Source organism: Orbicella faveolata, unplaced genomic scaffold, assembly GCF_042242905.1.
Source record: "Orbicella faveolata isolate gen_17 unplaced genomic scaffold, um_ofav_v1 contig_4, whole genome shotgun sequence".
Classification (NCBI taxonomy): domain Eukaryota; kingdom Metazoa; phylum Cnidaria; class Anthozoa; order Scleractinia; family Merulinidae; genus Orbicella; species Orbicella faveolata.
In genome coordinates, this window is record NW_028301569.1 from 2,315,001 (window position 1) to 2,338,161 (window position 23,161).

At 38.8% G+C, this 23,161-nt stretch overlaps 2 protein-coding genes and 3 pseudogenes across 3 annotated transcripts; 4 read left to right on the forward strand and 1 right to left on the reverse strand.

Moving 5' to 3' along the window:
• LOC149100915 (uncharacterized) overlaps positions 1-1,432 on the forward strand; it is a 3,741-nt pseudogene extending 2,309 nt beyond the window's left edge.
• On the forward strand, positions 1,355-2,152 carry LOC149100916 (uncharacterized). The gene has a single exon (XM_089275845.1). It carries the CDS (start codon positions 1,355-1,357, stop codon positions 2,150-2,152), a length of 798 nt encoding a protein of 265 aa, XP_089131971.1.
• Positions 2,153-6,860: 4,708 nt separating this feature from the next.
• LOC110057461 (uncharacterized) lies at positions 6,861-13,302 on the forward strand (annotated as a pseudogene). The gene is made up of 6 exons (XR_016203001.1): positions 6,861-8,277; positions 8,420-8,647; positions 8,767-8,943; positions 12,532-12,592; positions 12,704-12,744; positions 12,901-13,302. The product of XR_016203001.1 is annotated as an uncharacterized LOC110057461 (transcript).
• LOC149100917 (uncharacterized) lies at positions 13,129-14,243 on the forward strand (annotated as a pseudogene).
• A 1,405-nt stretch (positions 14,244-15,648) lies between these two features.
• On the reverse strand, positions 15,649-22,441 carry LOC110064010 (uncharacterized). Its single transcript, XM_089275846.1, has 6 exons — positions 22,304-22,441; positions 22,157-22,231; positions 21,129-21,275; positions 19,608-19,709; positions 18,353-18,533; positions 15,649-16,622 (listed from the first exon to the last, which is right to left on the reverse strand). Exons 1-6 carry the CDS (start codon positions 22,304-22,306, stop codon positions 16,369-16,371), a joined length of 762 nt encoding a protein of 253 aa, XP_089131972.1. The 5' UTR covers positions 22,307-22,441; the 3' UTR covers positions 15,649-16,368.
• Between the last annotated feature and the right edge of the window lie 720 nt (positions 22,442-23,161).

The window sequence follows — 23,161 nt, forward strand, 5'->3', positions numbered from 1 at the left end:
AATAATCAAAATGAAAGTGAAGATGTTCAACAAATTCCAGCTGGTGTTACTGATACTTTATTCACTGCTACAGACTTTTTAGAAGACAATGAACGGCAAAATATACTTAATGTTGCTCCAGGTGAAGGTAATCAGCCAATAAGTGTTTTTAGAGACAAATACTGTGAAGAACTAGCATATCCTGGAATACTTTTGGGACAGCCACGACCGCATACTGAACAACGAAAAGTGAAAGTAACCTATAGTGATATATGTAAATCAGAACTGAGACGGTCAGATAGACGAGCTGCAATGTGTGTGGAGAATATATTCTTTGAGACAAAAAAACTTCAAATGAAAATTCTTTTGGGAAAGTGCCATATTGCTCTTAGAAAATGTAAGGGAAATAGCCGAAGCATTAATGCAGGACAGTTGAAACAACTTGGAGCTTTAGATACGCTTATTCGTCATGATGAAGGCTACAATCTCTAAATGCTTTGAGAGGTTCACCACCATATTTTGAAAAAGCAAAGAAAGACTTGTTTGCAATGATAAGACAGTTTGGTCCAGCTACTTTGTTTTGCAGTTTCTCATCTGCTGAAACTCAATGGGTGCATTTACTTAGAATACTTGGCCAGCTTGTTGACAATACGACTTATACTGATGACAAAATAGAGAATTTTAACTGGGAAGACAGATGCCGTTTGATACAGAGTGACCCAGTTACTTGTGCCAGACATTTTGATTATCAAATCAACCAGTTTTTAGCTCACTTTCTATTAAGCTCTTCAGAGCATTTGGGTAAAATATCAGACTGGTTTTATCGAGTAGAATACCAACAGAGAGGATCACCTCATATTCACATGTTGACATGGATAAAAGATGCACCACAATTTCAAATAGATAGTGACAAAGAAGTGACAACATTTATTGATAAAATCATTACATGCATAAACCTATAGACAACCCAGAACTGTTAAAACTTGTCATTAGACAAGTACATAGGCATTCGCACACATGTCATAAAAATACAAGCAGTCCTTGTAGATTTAACTATCCACAGCTGTCGCGTATCTTGTTTATTTCACTTCCGCTTAACGATTATACGTCATAGTGACGTGGTGTCATGCATGAGTGCACAAACCATGCTTTCCGCTTTTGTAGTTCTTGGAGACGCCATTAAAGCTGTATGTCTTACGGATCTAAAGTGTTTGTCGTCTTATAGTGTACCCAAGACGTTACATGGTGTCAGAAGTATTTCGGATCGTTTAACGGCGACTTCCTTGGAAACACTGAGCTTCCTACGCCGTCTGTGTATTTCTCCCTAGAGAAATTTCAAGTTCTTCAGCCGTAAACAACTCGAACCTCGCAAAACATGCCTGACGAAGCACCTCAGCCAGCTCCACAACCTCAAATCATTCACGTTGGCTCACATCTGCCGCTTCCCTCAAAACTTGAACTAAAAGGAAACACTGTTGTTAACTGGAAACGCTTCCGTCAAGTGTGGGACAACTACGAAATCGCTTCTCGTCTCAAAACTGAGAGTAAAGAATTTCGTACAGCTACGCTTCTCACATGCATCGGACAAGAAGCTCTGGAAATCTATGATGGATTAGCTTTTGACGATGAGGCTCAGAAAAAGGACATAGATGTCGTTCTTAAAAAACTAGAAGAGTTTTGTATCGGTACAACTAATGAGATCTACGAACGCTACTTGTTCAATAAACGCGATCAAGCTGTGGGTGAATCGATTGATACCTACGTCGCTGCGTTGCGCTCACTTTCAGAAACATGCAACTATGGCGCTCTAACAGACAACCTTATCAGGGACCGAATGGTTGTTGGCATACTGGATAAAGGAATCCGAAAGAAACTCCTTCAAGAAAGCAAATTAACCCTTCAGAGTTGCATTGATATTTCTCGAGCGAACGAGTGTACGAAGCAACAATTGCAGACCATGGATCATACAGAAGATGTGCATGCCGTTGACAAGAAGAGTTCTAAAGGTGATCCGCCAAGTGGCAAGCAGGTCAAACAGATTGACTGCAAATTTTGTGGAAAGAAACACCTGTGGAAAAAAGAAGAATGCCCTGCCTGGGGTAAAACATGTGCCAAGTGTGGAGAAAAGAATCACTTTGCTGGAATGTGTGGCAAACCACCACCGCTGACTTGAAAGAAACGAAAAGAAAAAAACACCCCAAGAGGTCGCCGAACATCGAAAGTGAACATGGTTGAACAGCATGAAGCTAGCGACAGTGATGATTACTGCCCTATGGTCGAATCCATTGATTCTGTGTATGACGAAGAGGCCCCTAAGAAGATATTCGCCAACCTGGTATTAAAGGATACTTCAGTCAAGTTCCAACTGGACAGCGGTGCAACCGTGAATATTCTGCCAGTGGAGATTTATCAGGAGATTTTAAAGGATCCTGAACTAAAACATTTAGCTAACACTGCAACCACCTTGGTTATGTTTAATAACTCTGAGCTCAGGTCACTGGGGAGTGTCAAGTTGGAGACACAGAACCCAAAGAACAATGATAGTCATCTTACAGAGTATACAGTGGTATCCAAGGGGTACAAGGCACTTCTGGGTGCACAGTCCATACAGCAATTCCGTCTCATGTCAGTCAATGTAGACAACATCATGCTTGTATCTGATGAAACTTCTACATGTAACCTGTCAAGTATCCTTACAGACTACAGTGATGTCTTCTCTGGAGAAGGCAAGCTGGAACAGAAACTGCACCTCTCGCTGGATAAATCAGTTCCACCTGTATCTCTGCCTGTAAGGAAAGTTCCCATTGCTGTCAAGGAACCATTGAAGAAAGAGATTGATCGCTTAGTCAGTCAAGGAATTCTCGAGCCAGTTGATACTCCCACAGACTGGGTGTCGTCAATGGTTGTGTTGAAGAACAACGGAAAGATACATCTCTGCATAGATCCCAAGCCTCTGAATCGGGCACTGAAGCAAAACCATTATCCGCTACCAGTAATCAACAACTTGCTCCCAGAATTATCAAAGGCAAAGGTCTTTAGCGTAGTTGATGCTAAGAATGGATTCTGGCACATCCAGTTGGATACTGAAAGCAGTTTCCTCACCACCTTTGGTACCCCGTGGGGAAGATATCGATGGACCAGAATGCCCTTCGGTATTTCTCCTGCGCCTGAAGAGTTTCAACGGCGCCTCGACAATGCCTTAGGAGGTTTGAAAGGTGCCCTACCCATCTTTGATGACATCTTGATCTATGGGGTCGGAGAGACGAAAGCCGCAGCTATTGCAGACCATGACCAGCAGCTCATAGCTCTGTTGGAACGCTGCCGCAGTAAAGGCATCAAGCTAAACAAAGAGAAGTGCAAGTTTCGCCTTCCTGAAGTAACCTTTATGGGACATGTGATATCAGAAGAAGGGTTGAAACCTGATCCAGCCAAACTCCAAGGGGTTAAAGAGATGCCTACCCCAACAAGCAAACAAGATGTGAAGAGACTCCTGGGTATGGTAAACTACCTCCAGAAGTTCGTGCCTAATCTCTCTGCAGCCACTGCCCCTATAAGAGAACTTCTCAAAGAGCAAAATCAGTTCCTGTGGGACAATGACATTCAAGGCAGAAGCTTTGAGCAGGTGAAGCAGATCATCTCAGAAGCTCCAGTACTGAAGTATTTTGACCCCAAAGCAGACACAGAATTACAGTGTGATGCATCGGACAAGGGACTCGGTGCCTGTCTCATGCAAGAAGGGCAGCCAATGGCTTATGCATCAAGAGCCATGACTGATGCTGAAGTTAATTACGCACAAATTGAAAAAGAACTACTTGCTATTGTGTTTGGAGTCGAACGGTTTGAGCAGTACATACATGGCCGGCCAGTCAATATAGAGACTGATCACAAGCCCCTCGAGAGCATTTTCAAGAAGAGTTTGATCAGTGCACCAAAGCGTCTACAGCGCATGATGTTACGACTGCAAAAGTACAATCTAACAGTTGTCTACAAAAAGGGATCAGAAATGTATCTTGCAGATACTCTCAGCAGAGCTTTCATCCAGTCATCAAGGAATGAAGACATCATGAGAGGAGAGGTAGCGAAAGATACAGAAAGTATAAACATGGTCCAGTACCTTCCTGTCTCTGAGACAACACAGAACACCATTCGCTCAGCAATGGAATCAGACCCAGTTATGAAAGAACTGAAGACTACAATCAGAGAAGGTTGGCCAGAGACAAAGGACCACCTACCAGTCAAAATCAGAGATTACTTTCCCTTTAGAGAAGAACTGACACTCCAAAACGGGTTGGTCTTCAAGGGCGAACGACTAGTTGTGCCTGCAAGTGCTAGAGAAGAAATGAAAGCCAAGATTCATGCGAGCCACATAGGGATTCAGGGTTGCCTTCGCCATGCAAGAGAAGTCCTCTATTGGCCTGGCATGACTAAGGAGATAGAGCAGCATATCTCTCTCTGTGCAATCTGCAACAGCCACCCAGGAGAACAAGCGAAAGAACCGTTGATCTGCCATTCCATCCCTACCAGACCCTGGGAGAAGATTGCGGTTGACTTATTTGAGCTTGATGGGAAGAGCTTTATGGTGACTGCCGACTACTATTCAAGCTACTTTGAAGTTGACAGACTCAACACCAAAACTAGAAAGGAAGTCATCGGGAAACTAAAGAGCCACTTAGCTAGACATGGGATTCCCAATGAGCTTGTGTCCGATAATGGACCACCATTTTCTTCCACTGAATTCAGTGCATTTGCCAGTCAGTACGGATTTGAACATGTCACCAGTTCGCCAGGATATCCCCAGTCAAATGGCAAAATAGAAAATGCAGTCAAAGTATCAAAGAACCTCATGAGGAAAGCAATAGAGTCCAAGAGTGACCCACATCTAGCTTTATTGGCCTGGAGGAACACCCCAAGTGAAGGGCTAGGAACCTCTCCAGTGCAAAGAATCTTTGGGAGGAGGACCAAGACCTTACTTCCAACATCAAGCAGTCTCCTCAAACCCAAGATACCAGAAGATGTAGATCAGAAGCTGAAGCTCCAAAAGGCCAAGCAAAGCATCAACTACAACCGAGGTGCCAGAGAGCTAGACGACCTACACCCTGGGGACATAGTTCGCTTACAGCCCCTTAGGTCCATAGGCACAGACAAACAGTGGGCCCAAGCAAGGGTGGAAGCCAAAGTAGACATCCGGTCATATCAAGTTAGGACAGAAGATGGGCGAGTGTTCCGACGCAACCAAAAACAACTAAGGCGCACTCGTGAACAGCTGGAGCGAGCAGTAGTTCATCCACAACAGGAAGCAGTGATGAACCCGATAGAGAACACGCCAGCTACTGCCCCTCAGAACAACGCTCCAACTCCTCCAGCAGAGGAGCAGCCTGTTTCCAAAACAACACCTGCTAAGGAAACACCAAAGAAGCCTGGACAAGACGACCTACCAAAGGAGAGCAAACAAGGCTCGGGCACCTCTGTGATCAAAACCTGCAGTAGGCGTGTCGTCAAGACACCTTCCCGATTTAAGGACTAGGACAATGTCGCGAGACTTACATGGACAGAGACACTTATTTCCGGATTTGTTGTGTGAGATTTTTAAGGACAGTGACACTTGATTCTGGATTTGTCGTGTGATATCAATAAGGACAGAGACACTTAGTTCCCGGATTTGTCGTGTGAGATTTCATTAATAAGGACAAAGACATTGGTTTTCTGTGCTCTTTATTGGCAACTATTTCTTTGTATTATTTCTTACTATTATCCTTAGGAGGGGAGATGTCGCATATCTTGTTTATTTCACTTCCACTTAACGATTATACGTCATAGTGACGTGGTGTCATGCATGAGTGCACGAACCATGCTTTCCGCTTTTGTAGTTCTTGGAGACGCCATTAAAGCTGTATGTCTTACAGATCTAAAGTGTTCGTCGTCTTATAGCGTACCCAAGACGTTACAACAGCCTCCAATGAAACAAACAATGATTTTGTATCCATTTGATGAAAAGACACCCAATAGTGACATAAAGACATACAAAGAAAGCTGGAAATCAATAAAAAGTTATCTGGATGATTTATGAAATTGCAAAGATATGACACTTGAGGACTTGTTACTTAAGCTGAATATAACCAAAGAAAACTATTTGATTGCTATCCGTTCATCTTTGAATGCTGCTACCATATTTTTGAAACGAAACCCAAATGAAATACACATAAACAACTATAATGGAGATTGTCTAACAGCATGGAAAGCAAATATGGATATACAGTATGTATTAGATGTATATGCATGTACTGTATACATAGCAAATTACATATCAAAATCACAAAAAGGTATGAGTGAACTTTTGAGACAGGCCTTTACTGAAGTTAGTGAGGGCAATTGCAATATAAAACAGCAAGTAAGAGATATTGGCAGTAAATTTCTTAATAATGTAGAAATAAGTGCACAAGAAGCAGTTTATATCACATTACAGTTACCCATGAGAAAAACATCCAGGCAAATCATATTATAAATACGTCACCTCCTGATGAAAGGGTAGAGCCTTTGAAGCCTATAGAAGAAATTAAACAAATGGATGATGACTCTGAAGAAATATATACCACTGGGCTACTTAGAAGATATTGTAAGCGCCCACCAAAGTTAGAAAATTTAACACTAGCAGATTGGGCTGCATGGTATGATAACTGTAGTTCAAAGCCATATGTTAAGGAAACACATGAGAGTGATATTGATGGTCTTCCATTGGAAAAATATATTGATGATGAACAAAATGATGATGATGATGAGTTTGTTAAGACAACAAACAGTAGAACAAGGAGACGTTCTAAAGCTAGGGTTTTAAGAAGTGTATGGTTTAACAAAGAAAAAGAACCAGAAAAACATTATCGTGAACTTTTAATGCTGTTTACTCCATGGAGAAATGAGGAAACTGATTTACTAGGAAACTTTGCATCATATGAAGATAGATGTATGGTTCTCTCCAATGACAATATGCTGTTTGTAATGAAGATTTCAATGAAATCCAACAACAAATAAATCAAATAGAAGACAGATGATATGATGATATAGCTCCCTGCACACAAAATATAGAACGACAACATCAGGCAGAAGGGGACCAGGATTTACATCCTGATTTTAGTGGCAATTATAATCTATCAGATGATTTAGGAATATCATCTGTAGACAATAGTGAACCACTGACAATGAATGAATTACCAGATGATGAATACAGGCATATGGTACAAACTTTGAATAAAGAACAAAAAGAATTTTTCTATCATGTATTGCATCTGATTAAGACCTCTGAAGAACCATTTTACTGTTTTCTTAGTGGTGGTGCAGGTGTTGGTAAATCACATGTAACTAAAGCCTTATATCAGGCTGCATTGAAGTATTACAATACACGTAGGGGCCAAACCACCCCGCTAATGTTTCATGAAGGCTATATTTGCTTGGTTTATATATTTCTGAACCAAGTTCGGCAGATGAGCTTTCTTTGTTCTCCAGTTTATTTTAATTTGGAAGTTGTGACAAAATGTCAGATTATGACGTCACCAAAATGTGCTATAATTTTTTGTAAAATCTGATGCAAAGATTATGTCATTGGAAAGGCCTTGACTTGAGGAGTAAAATGCAGAAAACCGTTTTTAGCTATGATGATTATTTTTCGAGATATGATAAATTAAATATTTTTTTGCTGTACCCCCCGGAATTTGCTTAACCATACTGTCCTTCTTAAGTCAGTCTCTCTGGTTTACTTTGTTCAGTTTTTTTCTAGGAAGGCTAATAATCTAGAAAAATAGAAAGCTTGATGTTGTCAAAAATCGTATGGTTTTAGAAATTTGATTTTCGGCTTTGTTAAAGGGCATTTAAACCCAAAAATACAAGTTTTTCTTATTCGACGCAAACAGCAACGAAGAAAACGAATTTGGCATTTATTTTGCTTGTTTCGGTCTCGTTAAGGAGAACAACAGCTTTTACGAGAAAAAATCCACTTCCGGTGAAAACAATAGCCATCTGCCGTGACGTAAGCGGTGGAACACAAACATTGCGCAATAGGGATTCCATATGAGAATTCTATGGCGGATCGGGAAAGTGGGAGTAGATCGGAGGATCTTTTAACGGATGACAGCGATTTAAATTTGGTGAATTTTATGATAGTGATGTAGAAAATTCAGTTGTAGCTGTGGAACAATCTGGGCCTCGTCTGTATCAATTTGAGCCACGAAGGGTCCGACAAAATGATCAACAAGAAGCTAGCCCAGAACCTGATGACAACAACTCAGACCGTCTTGGAAACACAGACTGGTTTTTAATCATTTTGCAATTAAATTACATTTTTAGCAGATGAACATCAATTGAAGCTGGGCATAGTCAGATTAGCACACAAAGAGAAGCTCACCAAGTTTTTTGCTGTCTCTTTCCCGACCTTTCTTGGGTGCATTTAAAGGTGCGAGTGTCAAGTATGTCAGCCAATGCCGACTGTTCACAAAAGTGTTTGTTGCGCTGAAATCGGACAAGTCTGGCAAAAAGTAGAAAATCAGAGGCCAGAAATACAAATGAAATGTATTACCGAGCACCCAGGATTTCAGTCAACCTGTCTTGATGTTTGGGTGCTTGAAACTGCTTATTACCCATTCAGGCAGCAGCACGGCGCAGATAATCACACAGGAAACGAGTATGTTCACTTTTATTTTAACTATCGCGGTTCAGTTGTCAGATTTACCTCTGCCGTAACTGGTTTTATTTTAGTACTACACAAGTGAAGATAGTTATTTCTCTGTATTTTTCGTGTAGGAGATTTCGATACATTGCCTATCGTCAGCTTGTTCGTTGGTGCTGGGGTTATCTTGGTAAACATGTCCGAGTTGCGCTGCCATCTTGTGCTGTAAACAAGATCCGAAGCACCTTTCCAGCCGATTTTGGCACCATGTATACTGGGTTGAAGCCACCAACCCTGTGAGGGATAAGAAGGTGATTGCTAATTTACATCATAATTATTGAAAATATGTTACAGCACTGGCAGCAATGGGCTTGACATATACAAAGACACAAACGTGGTTTGCCGTAATTACCTTTCCAGTTACTGAATGATGTGCAAAGCGTGACACATATTGCTCTACTGCTGTTTCTTTGCAGGGTTTTTCAAAGGAAGCAGAGATTATCTGTGTTGCGAAGAACAGCAGATAAAGTGGTTGACTACTTACCCTATTAACCTCAAGCTTTTGAAGAGCTCTACTTCTTCTAGGCCTTTTATTGGCACTGTCAGCCATTTCCGGTTGTTCGCTGCCTTCATTTTGGATAGGCTGCTTTCGTTTGTCGCAAGAATTTGTTGCTGCTGGAGACTGTATCATCAGTACAGCACCAGAAAGTAAAGGGCTTTGCTTTCTCAGCCCCATTTCTACCATGAAACTTTTTTCGTAACAATTCGGAGAAAAATGAATGTTGCAAATAACCGAATGCTCCGTCGGCTCTACGAAATCAGCCCTTTTCATTAGGCTCGATTTCCCATTGAACAAATTTTACCCACTGCCGCCTCAAATTAGCGTCTTTTGGAAACTTATGTATAGTATGGCCTTTTTTGTTCGAATTACTTCAAAACTGAACGACACAGCGTTTTACCATTATGAAGATGTGGTGTTTTTCCAAAAGAAACTATGTGAACGTGTGCTTATTTCACAACGTGTTCAGCAAAGACCTCGGACTTCCCGCAACTAAAGGTCCACCCGTGACGTCATTTGCAAGATTGCACAATTCAAGATGGCGGATGTTTAGAACTTTGAAGCGATTTTTCAACGTTAAAATGGGCTAAAGTGAACAAAAGATCTACAGATTTGGCAGATGTCGTGTGTACTAAACGACTACGTGGTCCCTAAAAGAGCATTTTTTGGGTTTACATGCCCTTTAAGATGGTATTAACAGTAAAAAAATGAGTGACGTCACAGGTTATGACGTAACAAAACTAATTTTAACACAATAACACTAGAGGGATAATTTTTTATTCTAATTTTCTTCTTTATTTTTGCTTTAGTCATCTGGCACATCACATGTGCAACATAGCTGCATTTGCTGGAACAAAATTACGGCTCCAATTTGGGGATTTTTCTCAAGGGGGGGACTCCATATTTTGCAGAGTTATTTTTCATGATTAAAAATGCCATATTTCATTTAATTTTTGTGATATGGACAACACTTTTTCAGGTTTCAACTCCCCTTGATGTGCTTTTTCGGACACATTGTAAAAAATATGCATATTGCAAACTTCAAAAGTGGCAAAAAACATGACGTCATCACTGTGACGTCACAACTTTGACATTTACTGACATTTTTCATGTAAATATAATTGGCAACGGGTCTCCTGCTCATCTGCCAAGTTTGGTGTAGAAAGAGTCAATACTTTTTAAGCAATGCAAAATAATGTGAAATACCCAAGAACTGACGAAACATTTGGGAGGTGGTTTGGCCCCTACGTGATACTAGACCTGGCATTGATTTCCACAAACAAAAGTATTGATGCTAGCACCTACTGGAAAAGCGGCATATAACATTAAGGGAAATACCATACATAGTGCTCTTGCAATACCAGCAAGTCAATCATTAAGAAACTACAAAAGCCTTGATTCAAGTAGACTTAACACAATACGATGTCAACTAGGTGGAATTAAACTGATATTTATTGCTGAGATATCTATGGTGGGAAATACCATGTTCACTGTTCAAATGAACAGAAGACTCAAAGATATCAAAGGTAGTTCACTACCTTTTGGTGCAGTCAGTATAGTTGCTATTGGAGATTTATTCCAGTTACAACCAGTGATGGATGGTTATATATTCAAGAACATGAACAATGATGAATATGGAATTCTTGCTCCTAATGTGTGGCAAGAACTTTTCAAAATGTTTGAACTGAGACAAATAATGAGGCAAAGGGAAAGCAAAGAATTTGCTGAGCTATTGAACAGATTAAGAGAAGGTAATAATACAAATGAAGACATTGCAAAATTAAGGAGTCGCTGCATTGCATTAAGTAATCCAAACTATCCAAAAGATGCACCACATTTGTTTATCCAAAATTCAAAAGTTAATGATTTTAACTGCAAAGCTCACAATGCTCTTACAGGTATGAAATATTCTATCAAAGCTCATGATAGTGTAGTTGGAGGTGAATCACAGGAGCTTAGAGACAAAATATTGAAACAGATACCGAGCGACCCTAGGAAGACTAAACAATTACACTCAATATTACACTTAGCAGTTGGAGAAAGAACTGAGATTTCTCTGAATACAAGGACAGATGATGGCATGACTAATGGTGCAGGAAATGTTATTAAACTGATGCAAATACATAATACGGATAAGCCTTCAGGGATCATATGGGTACAGTTTGATCATGCAGATGAAGGAGTAAAGACAAGGAATGAGAACAGACAATTGTATATTAATGGCATTGAACCAACATGGACACCAATTAAGCCTACTAGTACACAGTTTGCTGTGAGCAGATCCAAGTCAGTACATGTTGTGCGAAAACAATTTCCATTGAGACCTGCTGCTGCAAAAACTATTCATAGATCTCAAGGTGATACTGAAACAAAGATTGCAGTAAATTTTGAGACAAGAAGGGCAATTCCTCACATACATTATGTAGGATTAAGTAGAGTAACGGCTATTGATGGTCTCTATGTGACTGACCTGTGTGAGAATAAAATAGCTGTTAGTGATGATGTGCGGACAGAAATGCATCGATTGAGAACTGAAGGACAATTGACACTTGCAGTAAACCCATTATATGATGTACCTGAAATTAGTTTGAAAATATGTTATCTTAATGCAAGGTCTTTGCATAAGCACATCAAAGATGTACATGCAGATCTCAACTACTCCAGTACTGATGCAAGCATTTTTGCTGAAAGCAGGTTCTGCAACTTGGATGATGATAGTTTGTATAATTTAACACATGATAACAAATACAGCATGTTCAGGAATGATGCACCAGCAAGAAATCCTTCCAATATACGACCATATGGAGGAACTGTAGTTTATAGTTGTCTTGACTACTATCCAGGATATCCATATTGTGCTAATACAAATGGCACAGAAATAACAGTTCTAAGATTTATCGTTATACCACATATTTCAATAATTGGAATATGTAGGTCTCCTGCACAGTCAATAGAACAGTTCTGTGCTGCACTTCAGAGTATTTTAGATTCACTTCAAACAGAAGTCAATCTTTTTATTGGTGATTTCAATATTAACTGGTTCAATGTTGCTAATCGTTTGCCACTCTACAATTTCTTTATAAATAACCATGGTTACAGACAATTAGTTAAATGTACCACCACAGATAACAATACTTGCATTGATCATATATACACCAACCTACCTGAATCGCAAATTACATTTCAAATTTTAGAAACTTACTTTTCAGATCACAAAGGAATTTGTGCAATACTAAACTGTTTTTGAATTTATCATAGGCTTAAAATAAATGATTAACACTTTCTAGTCATGATAATACTGTAGCTTTTGATTAAAATTTGCATCTTTGTTCTTTTCAAGACATCTGCACAATTTTTATGGTTACATACTTTTGGACAATGGAAAACCCTTCAGCATCTTCGTTAGTATTATTTTGATGAGTTTTCTTTGTCGTTTTTAATATGTCAAAATTATTATTTAAATTACTTTCTTTTTTAATTATTAATTAACCACTGAATTCTTTTTTTAACAGATCATCTTCAATGAAACAAACCAACGCCAATGATTCTCAAGGTATTTTATGCCATTCTTTTCATCATAAAACTTATCAATAACTTTATAAAACATACAAATTAATTTTTGTGCCTAGTGGTCGTAGAGCCCAAAGTACCATGTTATCGTGCATACGTGTGTCCGTAACTCAGGTTTTTTTCATATTCTTTTTTTTAGATGTTGAAATACAGGGATATCTACACTCCTTGAGCCCGATCAAAAACACTAAAAAGAAGCAGACCCCATACTTTGACTTCTTCTTGCAAACAAGTGATACCAACAAAGTCAGGGGAATATGTTACGAACCGCAACAAAGAAAGAACCTGCTTCAACCATTCCAGAAAAAATCTCCTGTCAAAATTACTGGAACAAAGAGGATCTCTACAACTAGCTTTTCTACAACTAATGAAGAATTCAAAATCAAAAAAAAAATCTAAAATCATGCCAACTACTGCAAAATTCTCCTATAATTCACATGTTTCCTCATCTATGGTAACAATTAATGACGCACTTGAAGCAGACGAATACAAAACTGTGGATGTAACTGGGAAAATTATGAATAAAAAAGATCAGATCCAACTAGTTTTCAAGAACAACAAACAACTCAGAAAAGTTGACTGTTTGATCACTGACCAAACAGCATCAATCAAGGTGACACTATGGGAAGATGCAATAAATGCCGTCAGGAGTGGAAAAACATACATCTTCGCTAACCTCAAAGTGAGAGTATTCGACGATGTCAAATTTCTCAATACAAATCCCTCGACAACTATTGTGGAGACAGATGATATGTTTAAAGACATAAACCTTGTACCAGACGAACTGAATGACACTATTGCGGCTGAAGGTCGTTGTGTTGGCTTTATTCTAAAAATCGCCAAATCATGCATTGTATGCAACAATACTTGATATGATGAAAATACCAAGAACAACAAAATCACCTGTACTTCATGCTCCACTACTATGCTATCATCAGAATGCCCTTCCAAACAATTGTGTGTACCCTGACAATGAAGTTGGCTGATGGTACACTTCAGGCCTACACATGTTTTAATAATGCACTACAAATTAAAGTTTTCTTGCATCTTTTGAGAAGAGCACTAGTTTGGACGATATCACAAAAGACCAATTAGAAGATTTGTTCCTAAATGCTGGCACAGTACAGATGGTTGTAAATAATTCTATGCATGTCGTAGATCAGTTTCTTCCAAAAGCCATGTAGAATGACTTTCCTAATACAAACTCTTTCACAGCTATTCTTGAGATGAAAGATTTGTTTAAAGACATCAACCTCATTTATCAAAGGAATTGAATGACACTCTTGCTGAAGGCCGTTGTGTTGACTTTATTTTTGAAAATTACCAAATCATGCGTTGTATGCAACAATAACTATATGATGAAAATGCTAAAGCCTTGTGCAAACGTACTCGACTTTGTAGACTATACAACAGTATACAACATCAAACTTGCGTTTGCACACCATTCCAGGTGCCATATTATACACAACTCAACAAGTCTGATGCTGTATAGTGAAGTTTGACTCTGGTCAAAGTGGGGGTCCGCGGACCGGGGATCAGTGTTTTCGGGTTACCCCAAATTAACTCGATACCAGAGTTAAGAGTTTTCTTACATAACTTTACAGAACAAATCCAAAAGCTTACGCGTACAACTAGCGCTAGCAGATGTTATTCATTCACAGCGCGAAATTGAAGCCTTGTTTTCAACCCTGAAAAACTCACCTTTTCCATTAGCTCACTGCATAAAACTACATACAAGAGCCCTGGTTCTTATTCCCTGCCTTATTCTCTGCCATCGCTGTGAAAAATCCGAAAGAGAATCTCGCAACTCTCACCATTTGATCACGCAACGTGACAACATCCACGCGAGAACCCACGAAACGAGCGTGGATCCGTGCGGATATATGTCGTCAGGGTGGTGCAATTTGCGCGGATCCCAAGACTTCCGGTCTCCGCTCCGTTCCCGATTATGGCTCCTGCTCGAATTCCAACTCGAACTTTTACTCGAAGTCCAACTCAAACTCAAACTCGAACTCGAACTCGAATCCAAAGTTGATGGTTTGGGATTTCCCGTTACATTGCAAATTTCAAAGGGCCTGAATTGCAATTTTCTCGAATTTTTATCGGCGTTCATGCAAAATTGATCCACGAAAATGAAACTGTTAACCCAAAATTTTATTGACTGAACTGTCTTTGGCTAGCAAATCAGACGATTTGAAGCACTACCGGTCAGCTTTTTTCCACTCTGAATTTGCATAATTTTTGAGTTTTGTTTAAAGTAGGAAAGAGTGTCTACTTAAAGGGGGGCTCAATTCGCGCGAAAAACACAAAAAATGAAAATAATCACCTTGTCTTGATTAAGGAAGAATCAATGTATACATTTAAAGTTAAGGACGTTTCACAGCGATGTAAACGTCTGTGTAGCAAGAAGCTCAAAAGTGTAAAAATTTCGGATTAACACGGTGTGAAATCCGAGCTTTCGGTACGATGACCGTTTTTCGTGAATTTCTGCCGTTATAATGGATATTTAAAAAAACTAACTTGATTTCTCTTAGTTACTTACCTACAATCGTGGACAAAAGTCCTTGGGACACTTATGTATAATTTAACGAATTATCTGTGTTTTGCTACTGAAGTTTAAAAGAAGGGCCGCTTTCCTTTTAAAAAACGCGTCACTGTTCCCCCTCTCCACCCAGTACAACGTTGAAAATCAGAAGAAATTGCAGGTAGTAGTTTTTAACATTGTATAGGGGGTGGGGGGTGAGGTTAGGCAGGTGAAGTAGTATTCGCGTCTGGCGTATGCGCAAAAGCACCAAAAGTGCAAATGTGTCCCAAAACTTTTGTCCATGATTGTAGGCCTTCAAACTGGCAAAGCATGAGCGAAATCGAGTTTTCGACCGTGGCCACATTTTTAGAATTTTCTTTGATTTTTATTGACATTCACTCTTAATTTTGGTAACTGAGGATTTTTATTTCGTATTGTACTAAACGACCTAAAACGACAGAAACTACAACAAATGATTATCTAAACTCAAAAGATAGAAACCACCACAAATGACTCTCTTAAATCGAAAGATAGAAACTACAACAGATGACTCTCTTAAATCAAAAAATAGAAATTACAACAAATGACTCTCTTAAATCAAAAGAAAGAAACTACAGCAAATGACTCTCTTAAATCAAAAGATAGAAACTACAACAAATGACTCTCTTAAATCAAAAGAAAGAAACTACAACAAATGACTCTCTTAAATCAAAAAATAGAAACTACAACAAATGACTCTCTTAAATCAAAAGACAGAAATTGCAACAAATGGCTCTCTTAAATCAAAAGATAGAAACTACAACAAATGACTCTCTTAAATCAGAAGATAGAAACTACAACAAATGACTCTCTTAAATCAAAAGATAGAAATTGCAACAAATGACTGTCTTAAATCAAAAGATAGGCACTACAACAAATGACTCTCTTAAATCAAAAGATAGAAATTATAACAAATGACTCTCTTAAATCAAAAGACAGAAACTACAACAAATGGCTCTCTTAAATCAAAAGATAGGCACTATAATAAATGACTCTCTTAAATCAAAAGATTGGACAACAACAACTGCATCCCGTAACTCATGATCAGCAGGAAGGAGTACAACAGATGCCCTGGTAATTGTAACGGTGGACAATTAAGTTGCAGTAGTAATCAAAACTGAAGCCGCTCCTGTGAGCGCACCTAGCGTAGTAATAGCAGGTAGTCGTTTGGTATTTGCAGAGTAACTTAATTTGGGAAGGTTGATATCTGGCTAAGCAATCGTTCATTATTTTCGCCTCTGAACTGCTGCACCCTTTCCAGTCCGACCAATAATGGCTTCGCTTCCTACGTCCATGACCTGAACCAAAAATTAAGAGGATATAAACTGCTTTAGTAAGTCAAAATTACATTAAATTACAACACTGTTTTAAACTGACCTCATTAGACTTTGCCTGGCTATAATTTAACTGCACTTTAAGAATGCTAATTTTTGTTGATTTATCACGCGCTTAAAATAGCGGAGAGGGCCGACGACTAAAATTAGGTTATCAGAATGCTTTATTATTAGAATGTTTTATTGAAAGTCCTATACTTTCGAAGTATTGGACCAGGTAGAGTTTCCACAGATCTTTTTCGATCACAAGTCGTGCAATAAACCTCTTATAACCCTACTAGGGGTATGAGCTTGATTAATATCTACCCCCCCCCCCCCCAACTTAGTTTTCAGAGATACTATAAAGAAATGCTTTGTCCCCTTTCGCGCGGCATATATGCATTTTCTATGCTATAATCGTACTTTAACCGCACTTTAGCATTCTCCTTTCTTGTCTTAAAACATCCATATTAAGTCCGCATTGACTTGTGCGGTTCATGACCATGCTTCCCGACTATAACCTAGCGTTACCTTATATTGTCGCTCGCTGTCCTCCACACCCTCGCCCGCTCGCATCCAGTTCTGTCGAGACGATCTCGACGATCGACTAACAGTAGAGCTTTTTTTTTAAGAGCGTGAGCAGACGAAACGCAGCGAATTACTCAATCAGATTAGCTCTGTCAGAAGGCGGAAATTTCGATTTCGATCATCTAAGCCTATACATAAGGTAAGCGTAGCATAAAAACAGCTAAAATTGACTGAGCTTTTTCTGTCATTCAGTATGACATCATACCCATTGCGTCCTCAGGTTTTCTTTCACCAAGTATGAGACCTTGGTAACAGGCTACCCTTTATTGTCCTTAGAAGTCATTTGTTGTGACCAGTTCACACTCTTTGCATTATAATTGGCATGTTTAATCGAAAAAATGAAAGGTCTGTGATAATCGTTATCAATTGTTAGCATTTAATCGATAATTTTGGTATTAAATATTGATGGACACTCAATGGTATGTGTTTTAGTTAGAATTGTAGGGACCTTATAATTGTTATCAATTACTATTAATTGTCATATACTTTGTCATTTATGAAGAAAAATAGCACAGATAGCGCGGGCATAGAGTGGATAAAATGATCGCTGTACCGGCGCCATGTTTTTGCTCTGTAAACCGCTGAATCTCGATGAATCGCTCTAGCAAGAGCGCGCGCAAAAACTGAGTTCGGCCACCTGAAACATAAAGAGCCGGGCTTTGAGTTCGTTCAATATTGTGGCTGCCAAAGGCTTTATTCAGCTATTTAAGAATCCTTCACCCTACTCTAAAACGGTAATTGACTTCTCGGCGATTATCCCTGAGGGGTCACCCCAGGGAACCTGACTGACTGTTGTTCCCGTTCAAAGATCGTTTTAAACTTGACAAACGTTCGCAGTTGTATTGTAACACCCTGATCATAATTCGGACATAAGAAATATAGTTTACCGAACCCGCTGTTGAGTTGTAAGCACTAAAACTAAAATCAATGGTGTTTTAACGGGCTATACAGTTGCTATTGTAACCTGTTACGTCAGGAATAATTATATATAAAAGTGTTACTTTAAAGGATTGCTCGTCGTTTATAGACCTTTATAAAACGGCTATACTTGCACTGTTGCTCAGCGCATGCGGCGTTGTTCTGTATCTCATACGGGCAATTTAAGAGAGTAAAAGTCGTTTACTTACCCTGTTCCTGGACCATGGTTGTGTTCATGGAGTCTAGCGAGATTTCTTCAACCCTGGTGATTGGAAAATTGCCACAGAAATCCAGAATCCTCTGAGGTAAGGCCAAGCGGTCTGCAAAACCTAGCACTTGCAACACAGTTCTCCCAATTTCCACTTTATCAGGTAAGGACTGCCTGGACGCCTGGAGTATGATACAAAGAGAAATTACATAAAATACAACTTTTTGATTAATAATGATGTTTTTTTGAGATTTTTGTGACAGGTATTTGAAAAAACCTACAATCCAGATCATGCACATTTTTAAAGGTACACGTAATCAGGTTTTAGAATTGCCTTATTCGCAGCAGTAATAAGTCGTGTTTCTTTTGTTAATGATATGTGGGTCGATTGCAACGATCAGGAACGTTTACATCAAAATTTGTATATCTTGAATAAATTTTTCCTATGGGTCGTCTAATCTTCAATTATATTCGATTTCTTTCTATATATTCAAAACATCTTTTGATTTCTCTCTCAGAAATTTTCGTAAGTCTTTGCTAATCTCTGATAATGTTCCGAAAATGCTTACACACATGACTTTTTCATTAAAAAATAAAGAAGCCTAAGCTGTGTATTACACTGTGATAAAACACGACGGGCATTTGAGAACACAAGGGAAATGTAGAAAACACGAACCGCAGGCGAGTGTTTTCTACAGTTCTCGAATGTTTTCAAATGTCCGGAGTGTTTTATCACAGTGTAATACACGGCTTAAGCTTCTTCATTTGCTCTATGATATAGACTTTAGGTGAAAAACAATAAAACACGCTTTTTCTATGTTATATACCCTGATAAAACATGGATTTTTGACTAATCAGAGCGCGCGCGCACTCTCAACACATAAAGTGGACTATACGGTAAGGCTCAGCCCGAAAGGGGTGTCTCTCATAGTACGGTAGGCTTTCACTGCAATTAATTATTTCGAGGAGTTATTCAATCCAGGGGCACAGATAAAGGATTCAGTATATCTATTGTAAGTACGTGAAAGGAGCTCTACACCATTTTCTATGGAACTTGTATGGAACGTATATGCTTTTCTGTCAAAGTTGATATAAAGGAAGCAGGTTTCAACCTAGGAGAGGAACGTCCCTGAGGGTCAAAGTTTATCAAAGCTAGCGCTCTGGCTTTATTATCACTTTTTGGCAATAAATTACCTCTTCTTAATAGCGACTGAAAAGTTTAATTGCTCATCCCGACCCTGTGAATACAAACTCACCTGATCCATGTCGCGCCTCAATTTTTCTGGTGAAGGAAAAGATGAATCCAACTTTGACACGTAGCAATCTTTAGTTGATGGAACACGACGAACTGTCAAACCCTATGCGTGAAGAGCGGGGTTAGTTATTTGCTAAGAAGGCTGAATTTTAGCTCGTTAACATTAAATACGGCCCGTTAGCTTCGAAAAAACAAACAATACCCCAGTGATAATGAACAGTGACGAGATAACTCTTTGAACAGACGTTTTACAAAAAGAGGAAAATTTCCAGTTTTGTGATCAGAGTGTTTTTTAAAATTTTTTAAGTTTTTAAAAGAACAAGATTTGGCTCGAAGATATATGTCCCGAGATCTCTTGAAAGATATCAACGCCTGGTCATCTCTTTTCGTTACTAATCGAAGATTCTAGTGCAACTGATCTCTAATGTTGCGAAATGAAACCTGTTTATTAACAGAATACATTAGCCTACACTGATCACAGCCGTATGCATTCTGCCAGTGCCCAGCTTGTAGTGCGCAATGTGTGCCAAAAGCTAGGCAAAGATTGGCGAATGTACGATTTGTGATGTGCAGTCTTGCGGCCACGCGTGACGAGTGAATATGTGATCAATCAGTTTATGATGCAGGGTAACTGCCAGGCTCATTGCGACCTCTAACACTTTACAAATTTGGTCTTGAAATACCTGAGGTTTTCTTTCAATCCTCGTTTCGCTGACAGTGATCAAATGTCGATAACACGTTTTAAGCTAGATTTCACTTCCCTGACCTGGTTTACTGCTATCTGACGCTCTTCTGGCACAATTAGTACTTTTCAATTCCGTCAACAGGAGCCTATGCCGGGGCTCCTACCGTTAACAGCAAAGCACATGCGCAAGTTTGCCATCTACCTAGGACGTGTACATTATTTTTAAGGATGTTTGCAATTCTAAACAACTTATTTAGGCTCTATTTAGGGACACAATGAACTTAATTCCATGTTTCTTGAACCATCCATTATTATTAGTTATCGTTTTTGTCATCGAGTTCCCCCATTTAAAGTTAAAGTTATTTGTTTTTGTCCTTTTTTACGGTTTTTGTTATTTGTTTTTGTGGCAATCGTTTTTCATTTTTGGATCTGTTTAGACGTTCGAGAGTAGTGTTATTTAGTAATAAACGGACGCAATGAACTAACGGGTGACTGTACAAAACCAATGCATCGTATTGACCAAACAAAATGTTCTTGCCATTTTAGACTACGGTGGTAGGAAGAACTCAAAAATGAACTCTGTGACTCCTTTACTTTTATTTATAAAGTAAATAAGATAACGAAATAATGATCTTGTCAAAATGGACCTTCCTATGAACGTTTTGAAAAATGCCCATGTTCGCTACAGACACTGCGCGAGTTTCCCGAGAGTGCAATCCATGACAACAGTGACAAATTGGTTTATAATACGAACCTCGATATTCTTTAATACATAATTCATTTTCCAAGTTCAGTGGCTCAAAGCCATTTTGACTACTACTGAAATACAAGACTCACCACTTCAAAATCATTCATAACGTCCATTGCACCCACACTGTTGTGTTGAGGAACTCGAATCACTTCTTTTTGTTCGTCCACATCAACTTCCACCTCCTCATTAAAGCTTGCTCCGTTTTCCACGATATTGAAAGCATAGCGCTCAACCTATAAAGAGAGACCGTTGAGCTAAGATTCTTATTTATCATTTTAGGGTGTCAGTTCTTTCTGGATCATACCTAACTTTTCAAATAAGGTTTTTACCAGTCTTCACTTGATCGAATTTAAAATTGCACCCGTTGTTGTAGATAGATTGAGTTTGGTATAACGTACTCTTATTTTTTCCATGGAAATAAAAAAGAAAACGACTCAAAATCAGTAAATTCTGAATTTTACACAAATCAGATTTGATTTGAAAAATCTTATACCAATATCTTCTAAGGACTGTAACTTGAGCAATTTCACAACTGCTTAGGTTGTATGTGTAATAGACTTGCCACAAGTCGACCTCATGAAGGTCTAGGTATGTAACCGCAATGATCAATGATGTCTTCATATCTTCTCCGCAATTCAAAATATGATCTTTCATATTTTCACTTGTATTTAAGTCTGTTGATAAGATAAAAACGGTATGTTTTTAACCCCAGGAGCATTTCTTGAGAAAAGAATAGAAAGATGTGACTACTTGAGTACTTTAAAATACTATACTAAATATAACTCAAAGATTGGCTATAATTTAGAGGCCAAACGCGAAGACCAGAATTGCTAGTAACTTTCACTGATATAAACATTGTCATACCGTTTTAGAAATAGTTTTAGAATGAGGAAGATATAATTTTGCGTCTTGTCGAAAAAAGAACGCGCTGGTCATCAATAAACCCGATCAGTAATCATTTTGGGAAATTTATCGTATATCAGAGCGGCAGACAAAACCACAATTATGCATTCATGATGTTACTTCTAAACGTAAGGACATAGGAAGTAAAGAACAGTCCGAAGTAAAGATCAATCCAAATCAAACTGAAAGAAGAACTGAATAACTCATTTACTTTGGCATCCACTTTGAGTCCATGAAAAGAAAGGAGAACGATCAGGCTGAGCAGGATTTTCAAAACAGAAGTAGCCTGCAGGAGAGAAAGAAGCATTGAAATCAAGTTGAGTCAACAATAACCATTTTCAAAGAGATGCACACTTACCATATTCCCTCAAAAACGTTGCCTTGCCAGCACTTGACGCGAAGATGTTTGAAGAGAAATGCAACATTGCCATCTTCATGACTCTTTTATTTCCACTGCCTGAGTAATTTGATCTACGTACACTTTTCGTGCGTGCGTTGGTTTCTTGTATGGTATTTCCTGAATTAGGTTTCTTTTCAGTGAAGTAATGATGTGTTTAAGGAAGAGAATCAGGAACTACATGACACTTCCTCTTGTTTGCTGAAAAGAAGCCAACATCAATTGACCTTTTCTGCTGAAGGGAGGGCATGCAAAATCACGCACCAAATCTATAACATATGCTTTCCTTACGATGGCTTGATGAGTTGCATTCGCTGAAGAGAGGTTAACAATGATGCCCTGCTTTGTTCTCAAGGAAGTGACTGTCGAATTATGATGAAGAAGCTCTCCAGCTCATGCTAAGCAATCTCAGTATTGGCCACCAAATAAATTTAACGCGAGTCCACTATAGATTGACCTACTGTACTCATTTTTCAGTCATGTCAGCAATTTGTTGGAGGGGTACCACCTAATTGTAATCTATACGTACGTGTGTGTCTCCCCAAAGGGTATGTACAGATTTTTTAGTATAAATCTTTCTTTGTGTTCCTTTTGATATTCAAACGGAGACAGAGAAAGAGACACGACTAAAGAAATATCATTCTATAGTTTAAACTGAGATTTACCAGCTTACATAGGCCTAAAGCCAACAGGTCTGAAAATCAAAAACGGAAAAGTAAAACACTGCCAGCGTGTAATTATGAAACTTAACCATAACCAATGCGTCAGTTTTAGCTTTTTTCTACGGATTAAATGACAGACAGACTGAATCTGTCATCC